We start from the raw sequence: 18,249 nt of genomic DNA, 5'->3' as shown, positions 1-18,249 counted from the left end.
GAGTAGGAGCACGCTGGGTCACGCGAGCAAACCTTCGGTGCCTACTCTCTTCTGCTATTCGACCTAGCCGAAATGGCCGAAAACGCAAAACACACATGTATACGCGGTTCTCCATTCTGTATGTATTCCCTGCATTACGGTTTACACGGGGGGGCCGTGTTTCCGGCGTCTCCATTCTAGCATCGTTTTCATCACTGTCATTAGTTCGCAACTCGGTGATGTGCGCGTGATGCATTTATGTATATGTGATATTGTGTGCATCGGAAAGCGTCATATAAATAAGCGGCGAGCTCGCGAGCAATAGCATTCGCGAGTCTCGTCGCGGTCGGTCGATTCGTCGACGACGTAAGCGGTTGCTGTGATTCGTTTCCTTTACAGCGTCCTTCAACCCGAAATGTCATCACCTACAGAAGTGGTAAGGGAATGAATAAATTTTTGTTTACAATCGATTTATCTCATCCTTTTACAAATATTCTCGCTGTTTTTATTTTCTATTCAACTCATTGTCAACTCCGTGCTTACATCGTTGTTCCGTCATTGTTGTCAGCGTTCGGTTTAATTCAGGACAAAGGAGCTTTGTTTTCACTGTGCATGCTGATGCATTCTCGTTGCTTCTTGTCTGATAAGTTGTCTGATAATTTGACCTAAAATAAATTCACTGAATTGATGAGATGTTATCAATAAGATTTATATTTTATATAATTAAAAAATTAATTAATCAAATATTTAATTTATACGCATTTTGCAATGTTTCAAAAAATTGTGTGTTGAAGGTTTTGTAAGATAATTTATGCAGAAAAATTTTTCTTTAAAAATTATTTAGATTTTAACAAATAATTATGGTTTTATGTATACATTACCTTCATTATTTCTTTCTTATGTTAAACAAATTTGCATTCTCAAAAGATGAGAAAAAGGAGACAATTAACACTGCTCCTTTATGTACATGTAAAGATTTTAACACTGTATGCAATTGCTTTCAGTTTGCATAAGTATACATTTTACATTTGTGAATGTATTTTATAATATATATAATTAATATATACATATTAAAAATTGATGTACATACATAAAAAATCTTTTATTGTATATCAAAATTGTTAAACACAAATAACTTTGGTAATTATATATATATATAATCTATATTTAATTTTTATATAATCTGTATTTTTTTAACATTTTTAATTTTATATTAGGTTTTGGTTTTTGAGTTATTAAATTTTTCCAATGTTCCAAACAATTGAGTAACCAAGTTTGTACTTTTGTCAAGTATCGGTAGGTAACAGTGATTAAATCTGGACAGATATTACAGATAAATGCAAGGATTTCTGCATTATGTCCATCCTGTTTGAAATTCCTTAAAGATCAATCTAATGCAGTTATTATTGTAATAGCATGCTGTCAGAGAAACCACAGATTGGCATAAAGTGACTACTCTATATCAAAGACTATTGTGTATCTCGGTACCAATATTAGATAATGTACTATCATGTAACTAGCTGGATTAGGCCAATGATTAGGCTTCAGTGACTATGGATAGATCTCTTTCAAGCACGCATTATTATTTGTTAAATCTTGACGATGAAAAGCAGTTTGTGATAAAATATTTTGCTAAATATTTGAATACATTTTAACAATTTATATGAATAAAAAATATATGTTATAAATTTTTTTTCGGCAAAGAAAATTATCAGAGAATTTAGTAAAAAGTATAATAAGACAAAGATAAGTAAAAGAATATTAAAAATTTTATGATCATCATATTGAATGCTATTGTAAGCATAATAAACGTTTACAAAAATAAACTAGAATTAATCTCAACCTACTAACATGGATTTTGTTTAATCCCTCCAGAGAATTATCTGCTGAATTTATGTTTTGATTGCCTATCTATAAATGTCAAATAATAAGTCAAAGATAATGAAACGTTTGCAATGTATTGCATAATGTTTTCTACACTTCTTATTTTCTTTCAATTTATCATTTATTATTATTAAGCTATCCTGTAGATTTACGTACAGATAAATTATCTTGAAGTACTTGTTTGTTACAAAATCACGCATTAATTTTATCAATTAATATGTATGAGTGAATTATTATGAGCAAATTATTTTCCTTCATGCACTTGTCGATACAGACAAGTTGTATGACAATTATCTTAATACTTTTTGTATCGGCGCGTTTATATTTATCAGCGTGACTGACAAGGTCGACCTTTTCTATTTCAGATTAAAAGTATTGGACCGAAATTGGTGCCGTTTTTTAAAAGTGTGTCGGTATATTTTGTACTGCTCGCCGAACAGCCATCTCTGCTAACGGCGTGCTTTAAATGTTTGCCGATAATAAGTCTTATTATTTTCGTGCTGTTGCACGGGATTAGCTTGTCGAAAGAGTAAGTAAAGACGCCGTTGTATCTCTTACGAATGTAGACATTGATTAACTTTCAACTCTTTCGAGTAACTCGTTGCGTTGCAATTTATTTCTTCAGTTTATTAACACTGAATCTTTTTGCAGATATGCTTTCTCCAGGCGTATATTAACGGGATTGGTGTTCAGTTGCATCGGCGATGCACTGTTGGTGTGGCCTAACTGTTTTACAGCGGGGATGTGTATGTTCGCCGTCGCACAAATTATGTATATAATCGCATTTGGATTCAAACCCCTGAATTTAGCACTCGGCGCGGTGCTGTACACGTTCTGTTCAATTGGTAAGTTGCGCAGATACGATTTATCGAACATTAATTTATCACTGTTTATGTTTAACCGATTAAACGTCTCTGTTTCCAGTCATATTTGCTTTGATGCCCGGACTGACCGGGGTTTTAAAAATAGGAGTGCCAATTTATACAGTATTACTTACCACTATGGCATGGCGGGCCATATCAAGAGTACAGTTCTTTGGGGTAAATTCATACAATGTACAAATCGATCTCAATTATTTGTTTCTTGCTTCCTTTCAATTTTGTGACATTAATTGCTTCTCTAAGGGCCACTTTTTCCAACGTCGGTTAACGTTAATCGACGATTTCAATTTGTTAATAGAATTGTTAACATGAAGAATTAATATCTTCATTAAAGGTGACAAAAATTTTAAATCTTTCTTTTTTAATGACCATATTTTATTCATGTTAGCAATTCTATTAACAAATTGAAATCGTTGGTTAACGTTAACCGACGTTGGAAAAAATTACCCTAATTAATTTTTTTCTCCACATAATGATCGGTATTAATCTTTGTACATTGATATTACATATCGCACGGGGATTAATCCATATTTTATCCATTAGGAATTATGGACGTGGACTAGATTGTGCAGTTGCATCGGAAGCATTTGCTTTGTCATATCTGACACTTTGCTTGGATTTAATTATTTCCATAGTCCATTACCTTATTCTCAGGTACATGTGTATAACAATATTACGTACGCATTAACATTATTCGTTTCGAAGAATAGTAGATCAAAGATTATGACTTCACATATTAATCGATTTTTTTTCTGTATAGGTGACCATCATGCTGACGTACTATGCAGCGCAATTAGGCATAGCATTGAGTGCGGTTGATTCGAAAAATAACAGTAATAACAGAGTACCTGCCAGTAAAGGCTGAGATAATTAGCTTTAGTTGTAATCTATCAAAAAGAATCTGCAGATATATTACAAAGCGGACAGGAAAAATCTTTTGACATGTCTGCATTAAACTATATGCATAATTCCAGTAGGAAATTTGTTGTGATAATTGTCTTTGACATGTTAAATATTGTACTTTGAAGCCATATATATTGAGGAGACTCAGTGGTGTTATAGTGATAGAATGTGGTACTTTTTAACTGTAAAGAGTAGACTTATATTTCTTTTTGTATTAGTTAATGCAAAGAAAGATGTCCTATAGAGATTTCATACTGACCACATTTGTGGTTTTCCTATTTTTTGTATCTATAAAGGAAAGAATTAAGAAATTACTGTTAAGAATGAACGAACAAAATAGAATTGTTAAAGAAAATTCTTTAGCAAAAGTATGACGCTTTATTGTTTCTATTGAAATAGAAAAATTATTTTGTAGCGTTGTTTATAATGATCAAGATTTTTAGGCGTGAAAGAAAGATTATTAGTATGTTAGATCGTATAAAATGTTTCTTATATATTTATGTATGTAAGAATCTCAAAATTAGAATATTACTATTGTAATTGTAACATTATTTCTCATTTAACTCGGGCCAAAATGCAATAGTCTATTTGCAATATATCGCGAATGGCAAATATATTAGATACTATTATTGTCCACAAGGAAAGATATTGTTGTATAAATATGTTATATATATATATATATAAATTACATTCATCGACGTATACAGGGTGTTTTATTTTAAATAATGCATCTAAGTACTTCGAAAATGACGACGATATTTTAGGAAATAAGTTTTAGATGAAGGTTGTACAGTTCCTAGAAGGATAGTGACTTCATTTCGAATCAAAGCCAAGTCAAAATTTAAATTTTTGAAATTATATTACATATCTTTTTGACATTTTGGCAGTCGCAACTTCTAAACTAAAACATCCCAAAAGTATCTTGTTTTCAAAATATTTAAATGCATTACTTAAAATGGGATATCCTGTATATGTATATGTAATAAATATTATCATCTTTCAATGTAAACTATCATCTTACTGAGAGAAAATTGCAATATAGCTATAAATTGTATAAAACATATTCTTTATATCAATGTAATCTGTATTATGCACTATTGTATATATATAGATGTGCCGTACGATGTAATTTGTCTTTATTATAACTTGCATTGTTGACACTGCCACATTTTTTGGCAAAATAGAGATTCAACAATTTATAGTGGATTTAGTTAATATGAATTTAAGTTTTTCTAAATGATGGAAAAATAATGTTTATAAATCTACAAAAATTAAATTTGATTGTTAATATAAAATGCTGTTTTCTTTCTTACAAAACTTGCATTATAAAATTGGAAATATCAGAGTTTGCGTGTCATATATTTTACACAATGACACAATGAAATATTATACAAACTACTCGAATCAATTATTTGTGTAAAAAAAATTATTGAAAGAAAGACAAGTGTTATTTTTATTCCATTTATTTCCATTTGCTTATTTTGCCAGATACAAGCATCTAACTTTATTTATAAAAATAGTGTGACAAATTTAAGTACAAAAATATAATAGTAACAATATATAAATTAAAAAAATTATTTCAAACTTTTTCAACTATTTTTGTTGAACCAACAAAATATAGCAATAATATATTATAGATCTCCCGACAAAATATAGTACATAATCTCTCGTAGTATAGTTGTTAATATTTTTATAAAGGCGATATATGATGTATTATATATGTTGAATTTATCATATATCATTTACAATGTTTGATTTTTAACGAGGGCACATTGCATGCCTACCTCCATCCACAGGTAATGTCGCACCTGTGATAAAACTAGCATCATTGCTTGCGAGAAATGCAATAGTCTTTGCGACCTCTGTAGCATCACCTGTCCTTCCCAGAGCATGTGTATCTTTGCTGTGTTCGAAAAAGGTCTGCAGTTGATCCTTGGTCATTCCACTGCTATGGTGAAGATTCGTTACAATGACACCAGGATTTACAGCATTCACACGCACCTAGTATATTTAAAAAATAATAACACAAGTCATAAATATATTCAACACTAATATATTTTTGTACAAACCTGCTTTGGTGCCAATTCCAGAGCGACACAATGTGTAAATTGATCCACAGCTGATTTACTCATACAGTATGCTAGGCAATTTGGAAAAGATCTCAATCCTGTTACGCTAGAAACGTTGACAATATTGCCCTTTGTTTTGATTAGATGTGGCACTGCCAGTGTTGTTAGATGATACACCGAACGAACATTTATGTTGAAGACCCTACAAAGGTATGTTTTGTATTACAAGATAAACATATTCTTAAAATTGAATCTGTTTCACTTCTAATGATACTTCCATGCATATATCAGACTACTATTATATACCTGTCATATTGTTCTAAATTTGTGGTTTCTATACTGCCACCCTCTAGAACTCCAGCATTATTAACTAAAACATCTAATTTGCCGTAATGCTTGATCGTTGAGTCAATGATATTCTCTACGTCTTTTTCGTTAGTTAATTCTCCTGTCACAATTAGAGGTTTGGACTGCCCGCATTGTTCGGCCACTTTGTTTAAATTATCCTTATTGCGCCCAGTTATCGACAATGATGCACCAAGCTGAGCCAGATGGACAGCAGTCGCAGCTCCAATTCCTGAGCTAGCTCCCGTTATCAGAACAACTTTTCCCGCAAAAGACATCTAGAACAAATTATGTTTACCTGTTAAGAGGATGCTGGAGTGCCTGACGAACTCCGACGCGAAAGCGCCATCATTTCGATGGAACTAAAAATGAGAGTGATATTATCGGCATAAGTCATAATCTAAGTATGAATGTATTGTGTATGCGTATGTGGTGCATGTATATATTTGCATATTATTGTATAGCGCCTCTCTGATATTATCCTGGAACTAATCTTCTGTTATTTTTTCATCTGTTATACCGATATTGGACGCACACGTATGTAAAAATAGTCGGACAAGAATATTTTTTACATTAGACTTTTCAGCCCAATTTTAATGGTTCCATAACATTCTATTCTGCAGTCCGCAATTCGGGCTGCTCTTACTCAGCGTCTTAAAACTGTTAAACTTTTATAAAAAACAAAAATAAATAGCTCTATACAATATGTTCTCCTAAGAGCAGAATAGAAATTAATAAATAGAAACAAATTTTGTTATTAATTCTTTTTTTTTCCAAATAAAATCGAGCAGCCCGAATTCCGTTTTTATGTATACTTTACTCCTGCAAAAGGATTTACAATTCTATGCAACCAATAAAAAGATATTCTTGTTCGAAAAAATATAATGTCCGGCCGGTAACTCCAGCATCCCCTTAAGCACTTCGGAAAATTACAGTCACGTTGTATATTGCAACTAGATGATGTCATAACAGCTGTTAGTTTTTATTTGTAATTCGTCTATCAATTATGATTTAGCTAAGCAATATCATATCCGCACGTTCTGTGTTTAAGACAAATTAACGAGTTTACATTCGGACTTTGGGACAAACAAAAAAAAAAACAAAACATAAACGTGTAGATATTGCAAGTGAAACGGATGTGTTATATCTGGTTTATGCAAAATGATAAGATTTATGTTTATTAAATATGTAAATATGTACTTACCGTGATAGAGTATGGCGATATATGCTTGACAATTAGAGCAGAAAGTGAACTTGAACGCTAAAGATTATCATATATTTCGTAATATGTAACGAACTGATTTCAAAGTCAGAGGAGATCTGCAACCGGTTTTAAAATGTGGTCATACTCAACGTGGCTTAGAACCTAATAGACTTATATAACTACCTCACTCTTTGCGATTCAGGAGTGGTGATATATATCTTATCACTTCCTCTTATCACATCGCTAGAAACTTGTATTTATTTTTTTTTAATTTTTAAGTAACTTATATTTTAATAAATAAAAAATCGATCTTTCAACCCTACTGAAAAAAATCACGTGATAAAATCAAGTGATAAAATTACATAACAAAATCACGTAATTAATGACTAAGTAAATCACGTAATGAAATGTTCCAAATCAGTACATGATTTTTGAAAATTACATGGTTTGAAAAATCACGTAATGTTAGAAAATCATGTGATTTTATAGCAATCATATTTTAAAGAGCTGAATGATAGAAATAGAAAAACGAAAAAATATACAATTTTGATTTAGATATGTTTATTAATTTTGCATGTAGTAATGGAATTACATTATGTAGTCTCGATAAATGTAGCAATAAAATTACATTGTGATATCTTAATTATATGAAAACATTTTTTTTTAATAAAACATTTTGCATATAAAAACTAAAAACATACAAAAAATTCAGGCGTTTAAGCCAGAATTGCGTGTATTCTCTATTGAAAATACCCGTTAAATTGTTTAATTGCATAATTAATAACGTTATTTTCAAGAGTTTTCATCAGTTTTCATCAGTTAAATCGCATAACGAAATCATGTAATTTTATCACGAAGAATTTAGAAACATTTTATTAAATAACAAAAAGGCCTCCAAACATGTAATCTGTTACTTAAATTATCGCCATTTGTTTATAACATCATAATTCTCATTTATACGTAAAAAACGATTAATAAAAATACAGATTCGGCACTGGACATATATACATTATGTTATCTATATTCATAAAAACGCAAACTCTTTCAATGCTGTTAGTGTCTTTTATTATTAAATTATCAGAAATATTTACAACTTTTTTCAATGGTAAAGAATTGTTATTAAAAATATCTTCTTTAATCACTAAATGACAGATAGTGTACTCTTTCCTTGTTGGAATATCGATAATAAATTCTATAATGCGAATAAAATCTCCTTCTGTTGTTACAGCATACGAATTATCTGATCGAATCATATTTCTTCTTGATGATGTGTACAAACATCGTTCTTTTACCATTTTACGATATGTTCGACTTTCATCTGATAATTCAAGTTCTTCTTTCCACATTAAACTAGTTTTATAATGTGGTCCAAAGTATCTTGCATGCGATAATTTACATGTTTGTTTTGCGTTTTTTTTGTCCAGATAAGAAATAAAACTACTTACATTTGAAAACGCTTTCAAAGCAATATGTTTCTTTAAAATCAATTCACTTTGACTCATTGCTATCGATCTGCAAATTTGATGTACAACGCCCTTAGCACCATGCACTTTTCGAACTATTTGACCATTTCCATTTTCAAAACAATAGCCAGAATGAGCCCAAAGTGGGCCCCAATCTGCTACACTTTGTGCCAAATGCAATAGTTGATGGATGTTGTACGTCATAGCAGCTTTGAAATAATAGTGTTCGGTGTAATCAACAAATTTTGTTAATAACAAAGTATGAGCATGATTGACTTCGTTACGTGTAATACTTTTCTTTAATAAAATATGGAATGCTTCTACTAGAAGTGACCAATGCTTTATCCATATTTCTAAATGTGGAAAACATAGTAAAATCGGTAAACTATAGTAAAGAATCCAATTCTCCCACTCTCTTGCTTTCCAATATTTTCTATCTCGTATGGAACGAGATAAACGAACAATTTGATTGGGAGCTTTTATTGTTAATAACAAGTTGTCAATTTTATTAATATCATTATTGGATAAAGAATATGGCAAGTTGTTTGATTCGATCCAATACCCCACAAATTGTTCCGTAATTATTCCCAAACAAAGACAATGCATTATCTGGTACAAAACCAGATATAATGTTAAAACCTTGCAAATTAATTAAACATGAAGGATTTTTTACACCATAAACGGGTTTTCGGGATGTAAGACTCAGTCGCATGTGCTCGATTGTTTCATTTTCAGTTCTTTTTAGGCGGTACTTCATTCATTAAAGTATATTTTACACTTCCACCTCTCTTGTAAACAACATAATATCCTGGATGTAAGCACCAACTGCATCCGAAATAGCCATTATACTGAACTATACCCTGCATCGGTGCACGAGCAACAGAGTCTACGCAGCAACATAAGGTGAATACTTTAATAATACGTACTTCATTTGCAATAGTACATCGTACACCATTATTTGACAATTTGTTCATGTGAACAACGTACGGTTTTAAAAAAATATTCATATTTGGTTTATCTTTACCAAACCATATGCCGCACACTATAGGTCTAGAAGTTCTTACATCCAAAGGCAATTCATTTATAATCATTTGAATCGGCCAAATAGAAAATCTAGAACTTTCGAAAATTGGGGATCCATCACTGTTCATTGTAGTTGTAGCAAAATTAAGTTTATCATGTATTGACAATGAGTCAACAAATTCTTTGTATAATATTCCATCTGTAATGTCATCGAATTTTTCATTATTTCGCACTTTTTCGCGCACTACATAATCATAATATTTTTGATTATCTTGAATTAAATTTGCAATTTCGTTATTTACATTAATAATAGCAAAAAAGTCATTATATGTTGTATCTTTCAATGCAATTACAGTATCGCATGTTTGACATTCAACGCGATGATCTTTGCGATCAAACATTGCTACATATTTTTTGCAATTTGGACAAACTGCATGATATTCTATGACTGTTTCTGGATTGAACATTTGATCAACAAGATAGCGCGTACTAGGTAATAAAGAAAAATTAAAAAAACAATTTAACATTTTAAAAAGATCAGCTAATGCACTTTGTGATAAACAATACGTAAGCCCATACTTCAAAACTGCAAGTAAAATTTCAGCTTTACTTACAACTACTTGAGCATTAATAGTCTCATTATTATCTTCATTTTGCATCATTTCTGTTAATCTACTAAAACCAATATTTTCACTATTGATATCTTCAGAGTTGACTTCTTCGTGAATATCTTCGTTATCGCTATCATCTTCATCGCTACATTGAAATAATTCTTCATGTGCATCGTAATACCATGAATCCTGTGGATATAAATGATGTTCATTATAGAGTTTTAAAAAATGATTTATAAAAATACTTGTAATTTTTAAAATTTTTGAGAGAGAAAATACAGAATTAGAATAATATCTTATACATATTAATAAATTAACTTTACTTTTCTTAAAGATCAGACGGATATAAAAAAATAAAAAAGAAATTGATGTGTTATTGATGTAAATTACATACATATTGTGAATTATATGAAATTAAAAAATATAATCTTACACGAAAATTTTCATTCTCAGAATCTGATAAGCCATACAGTTCATTCGTGTCATTTATTGAAATCTGAGATACATCTACCATCTGCAAAAAATAAATTTTATATTTTTAAAAATGTACTAAATTAATCCTTAACACTTAGAGGTACAAAGTTTTTAATGCATAGTCTTGTATCAATGAATAAAAAACTTATAATTTAAAAAAACCTATAAAATATTATATTTAGAATAATAAGAATTTTGTTTAATGTCTTTTATACACAAAAGTGAAGCTAATTAAATTGAATAAAACTTTTCTGAAAAATCTTTTTTATGCATATCAAGTATTTATAAAGATTCAAAATAAAAAAGTATAGAAATACAATGTGTGAAATACAAATTGTAGAAATACAATTAAATATTGATGTCTGCCTCTGCATACTACTTAAAAAATGCAAATATCTGTTAATAAATGAATGCTAAGTGCGTTTTTTATAAGAATTTATAATTTTGTAGGCTGAGTTCCACTTGGTGATCGCAACGCTCGTGAACATTATCTATCTTTCTTTAACTTTCGATGAAAAACAAAGATAAAATGATTCCACAAGCGTTGCGATCGCCAAGTGGAACGTACCTTTAGTATAAAGTATTGTACACTAACTTGCTCTAATGCTGACAATGATTGTTGATCGTTATTTTGCTCAATAAATGGATCTTCATGTGTTGATAAAGATTCATGATAATTATGTTGTACGAGTTCCATGTGCTGGTCTTGTACTAAATGCAATGATAAGTCAGAACTAATTGTAAGTTGCTCATTGTTTCTAATATTTGCTAACAATGCTTCATTGGAGAATGATAGGCAAATACTATTATGTTGACTTGTGTTATCAGAATCTGTATTGTCGCTATCACTGGATGATTGACGATTACAGTATTCCTAAATGAAAGCAATAAAATAATATAATTATGATGCAAAATGTTTTTATATTCTACACTACAAGAATAGCCATTTAAATATTTTTAGAAATCTGTATAATACTTACTCGCCATTGAGCATCTTCGACACTGTTATCACTGCTTTCATCACTTGATTCACATTCTATATTTCTCCTGTATTGACTCGTTCTTGGCACTTTTAGAAATTTTTTTTCGAGGTAATTATGATACCTCCGCATTATATGTTATTAATATTTATATAATTATAATAAGAAGAGAAGAAGAGAGAGAACAAACAAAATACACATGAACGGTCATGAACGAGAATGACGACTTTTTGTCGTTAAAACGGGAAACACAATGCAAGAGAATAGCGATAGCGACAGAAATAGCACAGACTATAAGGCGATAGACACAGAATTCTCGACGAAAATTTCATCGCTATTACCTGTTCCGTATTTCTATTCGCATTGCATCGATATATGCATTCACAAATGTGGATTTTTTTGTTCTTATTGTTATGTTTATAGATTAATTTTATTGCTATCGCTATTCTCTTGCATTTTGTAAAACCCGTATCAGACGACGTATTAAAGATTGAGATTAAAGATTGAAGATTGAAATTTGACGTATCAGAATAAAGAACTTTTAGTTTCTTTTGTTTCAATTGGTCAAATTTCAATCTTTAATCTTCAATCTTCAATACGTTGTCTGATACGCGCTTAAGGGTCTTAAAGGTTATAACGCGCAAATTCCGTGTAACAATGAACATAGACATAACTGATGTAGAGTCTGTGATCGAGTCCTGAGAATCAACCATTGACGGCATTTCAGCAATTCGCAACACGTTTGTTTCTGAGATCACTGTTTCCTACCGAAAAATTCTCGTTCAACAGTAACGAGTCTTATCAGAGACAGTGAACGATAAATAATGAACAAAATCAATCGTGTTTTTTTTATTGGATTGCAGAAGCACACATGAGGTAAGTAATAAACATTTTTTATAAAATTTTTGTTCTCAGTCTACTTGAATAGTGAGAAGAGTGATTCATTTGATTTAGCAAAATGTGTTGCTAAAAAAATAATTATAGAGCAAATTAAAATATAAATTCTTTTTTTTGTATTTTTTTTAGATTACATAACCATTAAAATGATGTTCTCAAAATAGTTCAGACAGCACCCATATCCAAAATACACTCAAAGAAAATATCCAGAAGATATCCTATCATCCCAAAAACATTTTCTAGACGTTTTTTCGGTATGCTGTGCGATTTCATGAGAGATGTTATCATTTATCTCTATTCAAAATAGTTTATGATTATTTTTTATATACATTGTAAGAAACATTTAATTTTGTTTTTATTTATGATTTAAAAATGAATTCAATATTAATCATAATATAAATATGTAATACTATATCATTTGAATCATTTTCTTATGATAGTTAAAAATGTTTTTCAAGTTTTGAAAATGTAATTAAAAAATATTTTTTATAGGGTATTATGGATTCACAAATTAAATTTGCTAGTGTACGTTATTTCAATGATGAGAGCAAAAAAATCCACATTATTTCTATTGACAAAATAAAAGATTTTACAGTTCTGGATAAGTATGAAGATCCATATTTTGTAAAAAGACTGAATACTATAACCAATGAAGAAAGTTTGATCGCAGCTCAAATTATGGAAGTAGGAAGTATGTACAAAATTTATTCTTATAATAACTTTTAATTTTAAGTGAAAAGTTAATACTTTTCTTTTTTTCTTCAAATCTTTTGCGGTATTCTTTGTTTTCTTTTAAAACTTTTTTCTACAAACTGATTTTTTTCATTTTTTTTAAATTTTGTTTGTTATACTCCATTCTAGCTTGGTATTATGTATGTGTTATGTAAAAAGATTCTGTAATTTATTTTTTTGTAGCTTTGATATTACTTTCTCTTATAACAATAATTGTATTATTCATTCTAATCTTTTACTGAATACATCTAATAAGTATTTCTTCTTTTCAGCAAATAATGTGATTTTATTACGTTTTTACTAATGTGTAATTCTTTGCAGCTAATGAAGAGGACTTGAAACATAACAAACAACGTTATGTCTTTAAAAAAATGCGCTACAGTGATGCCGTACAAAAAATATTAGATAAAAAAGAAATATTAGAAAAAGAAAATCCAGAGCCTAACGAAACTCAAAAAGAAACGGTAATATTTCAATCACGTATTGTTATAAATTTTTACAAACATTTAATTGTTTATTTTAATTATAACTATTATTTTAATTATAGCTAGTATACTATTATTTTTATTTTATTTATATAATGTACATATTTTATGATGTTCAAAATTCTTAAAAATTATGAATTTTTAAGGAGTTTGATAATGAAAGAACATCGAAAGAAGGTGATGAAAATATAATCAAAGAGAAGTTGAAAGCTTCAAATCGTGACGATATAATATTTGAAAGGAACCGTGAAAAACTTTTTGATATTCCAATTGCTCTAGAAAAGAAAATTCAGTCTTTACAAGATGAAAACAAAAAATTACAATTAGAAAACAATAATTTGAAAAATGATATATTTTTTTTGAAAGAGAAACTTCATTCATTGAAAACAAAAAAACAATTATTTCCTGAAGGTAAAAAACATTAATTTTGAAAAAAAATTGTTTTTTTATTTACATAATTTTTATCAATGTTTGGCAATGTAATTATACAGAAATAAAGCGTCCGGCATCACCCAGCATAACCAGTACTCCAAAGAAGATGAGAAGTGAAACAGTTAATGTTCCCTTACAAGATGCTGTTTTCAGTGAACCTAGTACTTCTCAACTAAGGAGTGAGCAATCTTTATTGCAAGATGACTTTTGTATTAAAGTTTTAGCAAAAAACAATAAAACAACTCAAAAAGCAAAGAGTAATAAAAAAAAAACAAAGAAAGAAAGCAAAAAAAATAAAAAGTCAAAGAAAGATAAAAGAAAAAAATAAGAATAAAGGAAGTGACCTGGATTACGATTCTGATCAATATATTGGATTAACAGATAAAGAGAATATGACTACTTGGAACGACGAAGTAAGCGGAACAACTGTAAGTTTAGATGTAAAAAATGTTGTTTAAATTAAATTAAATTTAAGAGCTCCACAGGATGCGGAAACATTTGCCGCGCAGCAAAAAGCATCGTAATAGCCAATCAATTTACAACTCTTCCATAAGAGTGATCTTGATTCCAGCGTCGTTTTTTGTCGCACGGCAAGTGGTTCCGCGTCCTGTGAGCAGGAACTCTAAAGGCCGTATTAGATTACGCATTGAAAATTTAGATTAAAGATTGAAGATTGGGAATTTGATCAATCGGGAAGAAGCAAACAAATATTGCTTCTTCTTGATTAGTCCCAATCTTCAATCTTTAATCTTAATCTTCAATCCGCAATCTGATACGGGCTAAAGGCATTTTTAATGTATTCGCGAGAATGTAGCGATGTGTGCTTTCCGCACTTATAAACTCAATATTTTTATCTTGTCACGCACATCCTCGTAACGTATTTTTTGTTTTACTACGTAACTAGTTTTTGTTTTACGTTTTTGTACGTCGTTTTGATAAAAACAATAATTCTTTTGGAACTTATTTTTTTATTTTGGGAACTTAAAATTTAAGAAATATATAATGTGTGTTATTAATTAATAATATTATTAAAGAAGATTAATTAAAATTTAAGTATTTAAGAAACATACAACTTAAATATAAGTTGAAAATTATTAAAATTATTTTAAATCTGTATTTATAAGTTAATTCAATAACGATAATTATTAGAATAATTTCTAAAACAATAACAAAAATTTTAATTCCTTTTTTTTAGATTAAAATGATGCACTTGAGGTACGGTATCTCAATACCGTATATAACATGGAAAGAAATAAAGAAGTTGAAAAGACCTTCTTTATTTGTTAGACAATTGAGCCGAGCACTTTGGGGAGTGCACAAATTGATGAATAGAGCTGTGTTGTTGGAAAGAAGTAAAAATAGATTGCCCAACCGATCCCCAAGAAAGCCACTAACACCGGTAAAAAAAGCTGTTTTAAAAAGTATGTATAACAGAAAAAATAATCACTTTGTAAAGAATTAGTTATTATTGGATTATTTTATTAATATCACTATTAAAGCTAAATCATTATAATACAGGTCAAAAAAACGTCTAATAGACATCTAATAGACATTTATTTGGCTTAATAGTGCTATTAATAACATTATCCAATAATAAAGTTAGGATTTCACACACTCGCATTTTTAATGTACTCCGTCAAAATGAGCGTAATATAAAAACTTATTTCTTCTAGAATGCTATTCAGCTTTTATCGAAATGCACCACAAGAAAGAAAAAAAACAACTGATAAATAAATGGAGACGTTACTTGAGCATCTACATAAATTTTCTTATTGAAACAGAAATAAAAGGTAAATATTATTTTAACAACGTCAAGACAAATAATTTTTATCTGTTAAAAGGTAATCTTTTTTTGTTTTTCTTTAATGAAAAATTTGTAAAGGCAATTAATATAATGAAATTAACCCTTAAAGCATAGTAGTTTTTTCTAATAATAAGTAATAGATTTTTTTCTTTACTTTGTTCACTTAAAAAAAGTAATAAAATTGTGTTTACATGTAAAATATAGGACATTGAATTAAATAAAAAATTTTTTATATTTTAAACATTTTTTAGCATAGATGATTATAACAAATAAATAAACATTCTAGATTTTAGAGGAGAATCTTAGATCAAAACACCTTTCAGCAAATAAACACCAAACAATCAGAAAACAATATACTTCAAAAGTACTTAGTATTTAAAAAATAAAAAAATGTCTTAATAATAACAATGTTAAAAATGTTTTGCAGAAGAAAAACAAAGAAAAAGTATTTGCACATCATCCAACTCATCAGCGTCATCAAGTTCTTCACACAATAGCAATGATTCAAGTTCCAATGAATCATCATCAGATGATGACTAAAATAAGCTTATAATGATATATTAATCACGTTTTTATTTATAACATGTTATAAACAAATGGCGATAATTTAAGTGATACATTACATGTTATTTTTGAGACTTTCGTTATATAATAAAATGTTTCTAAACTCTTTGTGATGAAATTACATGATTTCGTTATGCGATTTAACTGGTCAAAAAAATCGAAAATAACATGTAATTAATTATGTGATTCAACATACAATTTAACGAAAATTGTTTACCAAAGAATGTACGCAATTCTGACTTAAACGCTAGTCTGAATTTTTTATATATGTTTTTTTGGTTTCACAATTGTTTTTAATATTTTTATGTGCAAAATGTTTTATTATAAAAGAAATGTTTTTATATAATTAAGATTTTGAACTAGTCAATAAGTAATTCATACTTTCATAATGTAATTTTATTACTACATTTATCGAGACTACATAATGCGTTTTCAAATGTAAGTAGTTTTATTTCTTATCTGGACAAAAAAAACGCAAAACAAACATGTAAATTATCGCATGCAAGATACTTTGGACCACATTATAAAACTAGTTTAATGTGGAAAGAAGAACTTGAATTATCAGATGAAAGTCGAACATATCGTAAAATGGTAAAAGAACGATGTTTGTACACATCATCAAGAAGAAATATGATTCGATCAGATAATTCGTATGCTGTAACAACAAAAGGAGATTTTATTCGCATTATAGAATTTATTATCGATATTCCAACAAGGAAAGAGTACACTATCTGTCATTTAGTGATTAAAGAAGATATTTTTAATAACAATTCTTTACCATTGAAAAAAGTTGTAAATATTTCTGATAATTTAATAATAAAAGACACTAACAGCATTGAAAGAGTTTGCGTTTTTATGAATATAGATAACATGATGTATATATGTCCAGTGCCGAATCTGTATTTTTATTAATCGTTTTTTACGTATAAATGAGAATTATGATGTTATAAACAAATGGCGATAATTTAAGTAACAGATTACATGTTTGGAGGCCTTTTTGTTATTTAATAAAATGTTTCTAAATTCTTCGTGATAAAATTACATGATTTCGTTATGCGATTTAACTGATGAAAACTGATGAAAACTCTTGAAAATAACGTTATTAATTATGCAATTAAACAATTTAACGGGTATTTTCAATAGAGAATACACGCAATTCTGGCTTAAACGCCTGAATTTTTTGTATGTTTTTAGTTTTTATATGCAAAATGTTTTATTAAAAAAAAATGTTTTCATATAATTAAGATATCACAATGTAATTTTATTGCTACATTTATCGAGACTACATAATGTAATTCCATTACTACATGCAAAATTAATAAACATATCTAAATCAAAATTGTATATTTTTTCGTTTTTCTATTTCTATCATTCAGCTCTTTAAAATATGATTGCTATAAAATCACATGATTTTCTAACATTACGTGATTTTTCAAACCATGTAATTTTCAAAAATCATGTACTGATTTGGAACATTTCATTACGTGATTTACTTAGTCATTAATTACGTGATTTTGTT

At 29.0% G+C, this 18,249-nt stretch overlaps 4 protein-coding genes across 7 annotated transcripts; 2 read left to right on the top strand and 2 right to left on the bottom strand.

Moving 5' to 3' along the window:
* Positions 1-12: 12 nt before the first annotated feature.
* Positions 13-4,942, top strand: LOC105671824 (lysoplasmalogenase TMEM86A). The gene is made up of 6 exons (XM_012366299.2): positions 13-415; positions 2,229-2,392; positions 2,515-2,708; positions 2,788-2,903; positions 3,288-3,398; positions 3,505-4,942. The coding sequence occupies exons 1-6, from the start codon at positions 395-397 to the stop codon at positions 3,607-3,609; spliced, it is 711 nt and encodes a 236-aa protein (XP_012221722.1). The 5' UTR covers positions 13-394; the 3' UTR covers positions 3,610-4,942.
* A 152-nt stretch (positions 4,943-5,094) lies between these two features.
* On the bottom strand, positions 5,095-7,406 carry LOC105671705 (3-oxoacyl-[acyl-carrier-protein] reductase FabG). The gene is made up of 4 exons (XM_012366101.2): positions 7,266-7,406; positions 6,023-6,339; positions 5,717-5,918; positions 5,095-5,648 (listed from the first exon to the last, which is right to left on the bottom strand). The coding sequence occupies exons 2-4, from the start codon at positions 6,337-6,339 to the stop codon at positions 5,406-5,408; spliced, it is 762 nt and encodes a 253-aa protein (XP_012221524.1). The 5' UTR covers positions 7,266-7,406; the 3' UTR covers positions 5,095-5,405.
* Positions 7,407-9,340: 1,934 nt separating this feature from the next.
* LOC136999087 (uncharacterized) lies at positions 9,341-11,952 on the bottom strand. Of its 3 annotated transcripts, XM_067352558.1 has the most exons (5): positions 11,817-11,951; positions 11,432-11,710; positions 10,796-10,876; positions 10,366-10,551; positions 9,628-9,950 (listed from the first exon to the last, which is right to left on the bottom strand). In XM_067352558.1, exons 1-5 carry the CDS (start codon positions 11,946-11,948, stop codon positions 9,876-9,878), a joined length of 753 nt encoding a protein of 250 aa, XP_067208659.1. In that variant the 5' UTR covers positions 11,949-11,951; the 3' UTR covers positions 9,628-9,875. The 3 variants fall into 3 exon arrangements, with proteins under 3 accessions (XP_067208658.1, XP_067208657.1, XP_067208659.1); XM_067352556.1 differs by having other exon boundaries at positions 9,342-10,551; XM_067352557.1 differs by lacking the exon at positions 11,432-11,710 and having other exon boundaries at positions 9,341-10,551; positions 11,817-11,952.
* Positions 11,953-12,550: 598 nt separating this feature from the next.
* Positions 12,551-18,069, top strand: LOC136999088 (uncharacterized). Of its 2 annotated transcripts, XR_010889490.1 has the most exons (8): positions 12,551-12,692; positions 13,206-13,404; positions 13,767-13,909; positions 14,077-14,341; positions 14,422-14,790; positions 15,558-15,783; positions 16,036-16,152; positions 16,594-18,069. XR_010889490.1 is itself a non-coding variant. In XM_067352559.1 (7 exons), the coding sequence occupies exons 4-7, from the start codon at positions 14,755-14,757 to the stop codon at positions 16,704-16,706; spliced, it is 492 nt and encodes a 163-aa protein (XP_067208660.1). In that variant the 5' UTR covers positions 12,551-12,692; positions 13,206-13,404; positions 13,767-13,909; positions 14,077-14,754; the 3' UTR covers positions 16,707-18,069. The 2 variants fall into 2 exon arrangements, 1 of the variants encoding a protein (XP_067208660.1); XM_067352559.1 differs by having other exon boundaries at positions 14,077-14,790.
* Positions 18,070-18,249: the final 180 nt, after the last annotated feature.

This window comes from Linepithema humile, chromosome 3 (assembly GCF_040581485.1).
Source record: "Linepithema humile isolate Giens D197 chromosome 3, Lhum_UNIL_v1.0, whole genome shotgun sequence".
In the NCBI taxonomy this organism is placed as follows: Eukaryota; Metazoa; Arthropoda; class Insecta; order Hymenoptera; family Formicidae; genus Linepithema; species Linepithema humile.
This window is presented reverse-complemented; position numbering and strand designations above follow the sequence as displayed.

Excerpts from the sequence above, each read along its gene's own strand:
- LOC105671824 (XM_012366299.2), top strand. The coding sequence starts at position 395 with ATGTCATCACCTACAGAAGTG. Across the intron at positions 2,393-2,514 it reads GGGATTAGCTTGTCGAAAGA|ATATGCTTTCTCCAGGCGTA; the intron begins GTAAGTAAAGAC and ends ATCTTTTTGCAG. Across the intron at positions 2,904-3,287 it reads CAAGAGTACAGTTCTTTGGG|GAATTATGGACGTGGACTAG; the intron begins GTAAATTCATAC and ends TTTATCCATTAG.
- LOC105671705 (XM_012366101.2), bottom strand. The coding sequence starts at position 6,339 with ATGTCTTTTGCGGGAAAAGTTGTTCTGATAACGGGAGCTAGCTCAGGA. Across the intron at positions 5,919-6,022 it reads AATTTAGAACAATATGACAG|GGTCTTCAACATAAATGTTC; the intron begins GTATATAATAGT and ends ATACCTTTGTAG. Across the intron at positions 5,649-5,716 it reads TGGAATTGGCACCAAAGCAG|GTGCGTGTGAATGCTGTAAA; the intron begins GTTTGTACAAAA and ends TAAATATACTAG.
- LOC136999087 (XM_067352556.1), bottom strand. The coding sequence starts at position 11,948 with ATGCGGAGGTATCATAATTACCTCGAAAAAAAATTTCTAAAAGTGCCA. Across the intron at positions 11,711-11,816 it reads TCGAAGATGCTCAATGGCGA|GAATACTGTAATCGTCAATC; the intron begins GTAAGTATTATA and ends GCTTTCATTTAG. Across the intron at positions 10,552-10,795 it reads CTGAGAATGAAAATTTTCGT|GATTCATGGTATTACGATGC; the intron begins GTAAGATTATAT and ends TTATATCCACAG.
- LOC136999088 (XM_067352559.1), top strand. The coding sequence starts at position 14,755 with ATGACTACTTGGAACGACGAAGTAAGCGGAACAACT. Across the intron at positions 14,791-15,557 it reads ACGAAGTAAGCGGAACAACT|ATTAAAATGATGCACTTGAG; the intron begins GTAAGTTTAGAT and ends CCTTTTTTTTAG. Across the intron at positions 16,153-16,593 it reads TATTGAAACAGAAATAAAAG|AAGAAAAACAAAGAAAAAGT; the intron begins GTAAATATTATT and ends AATGTTTTGCAG.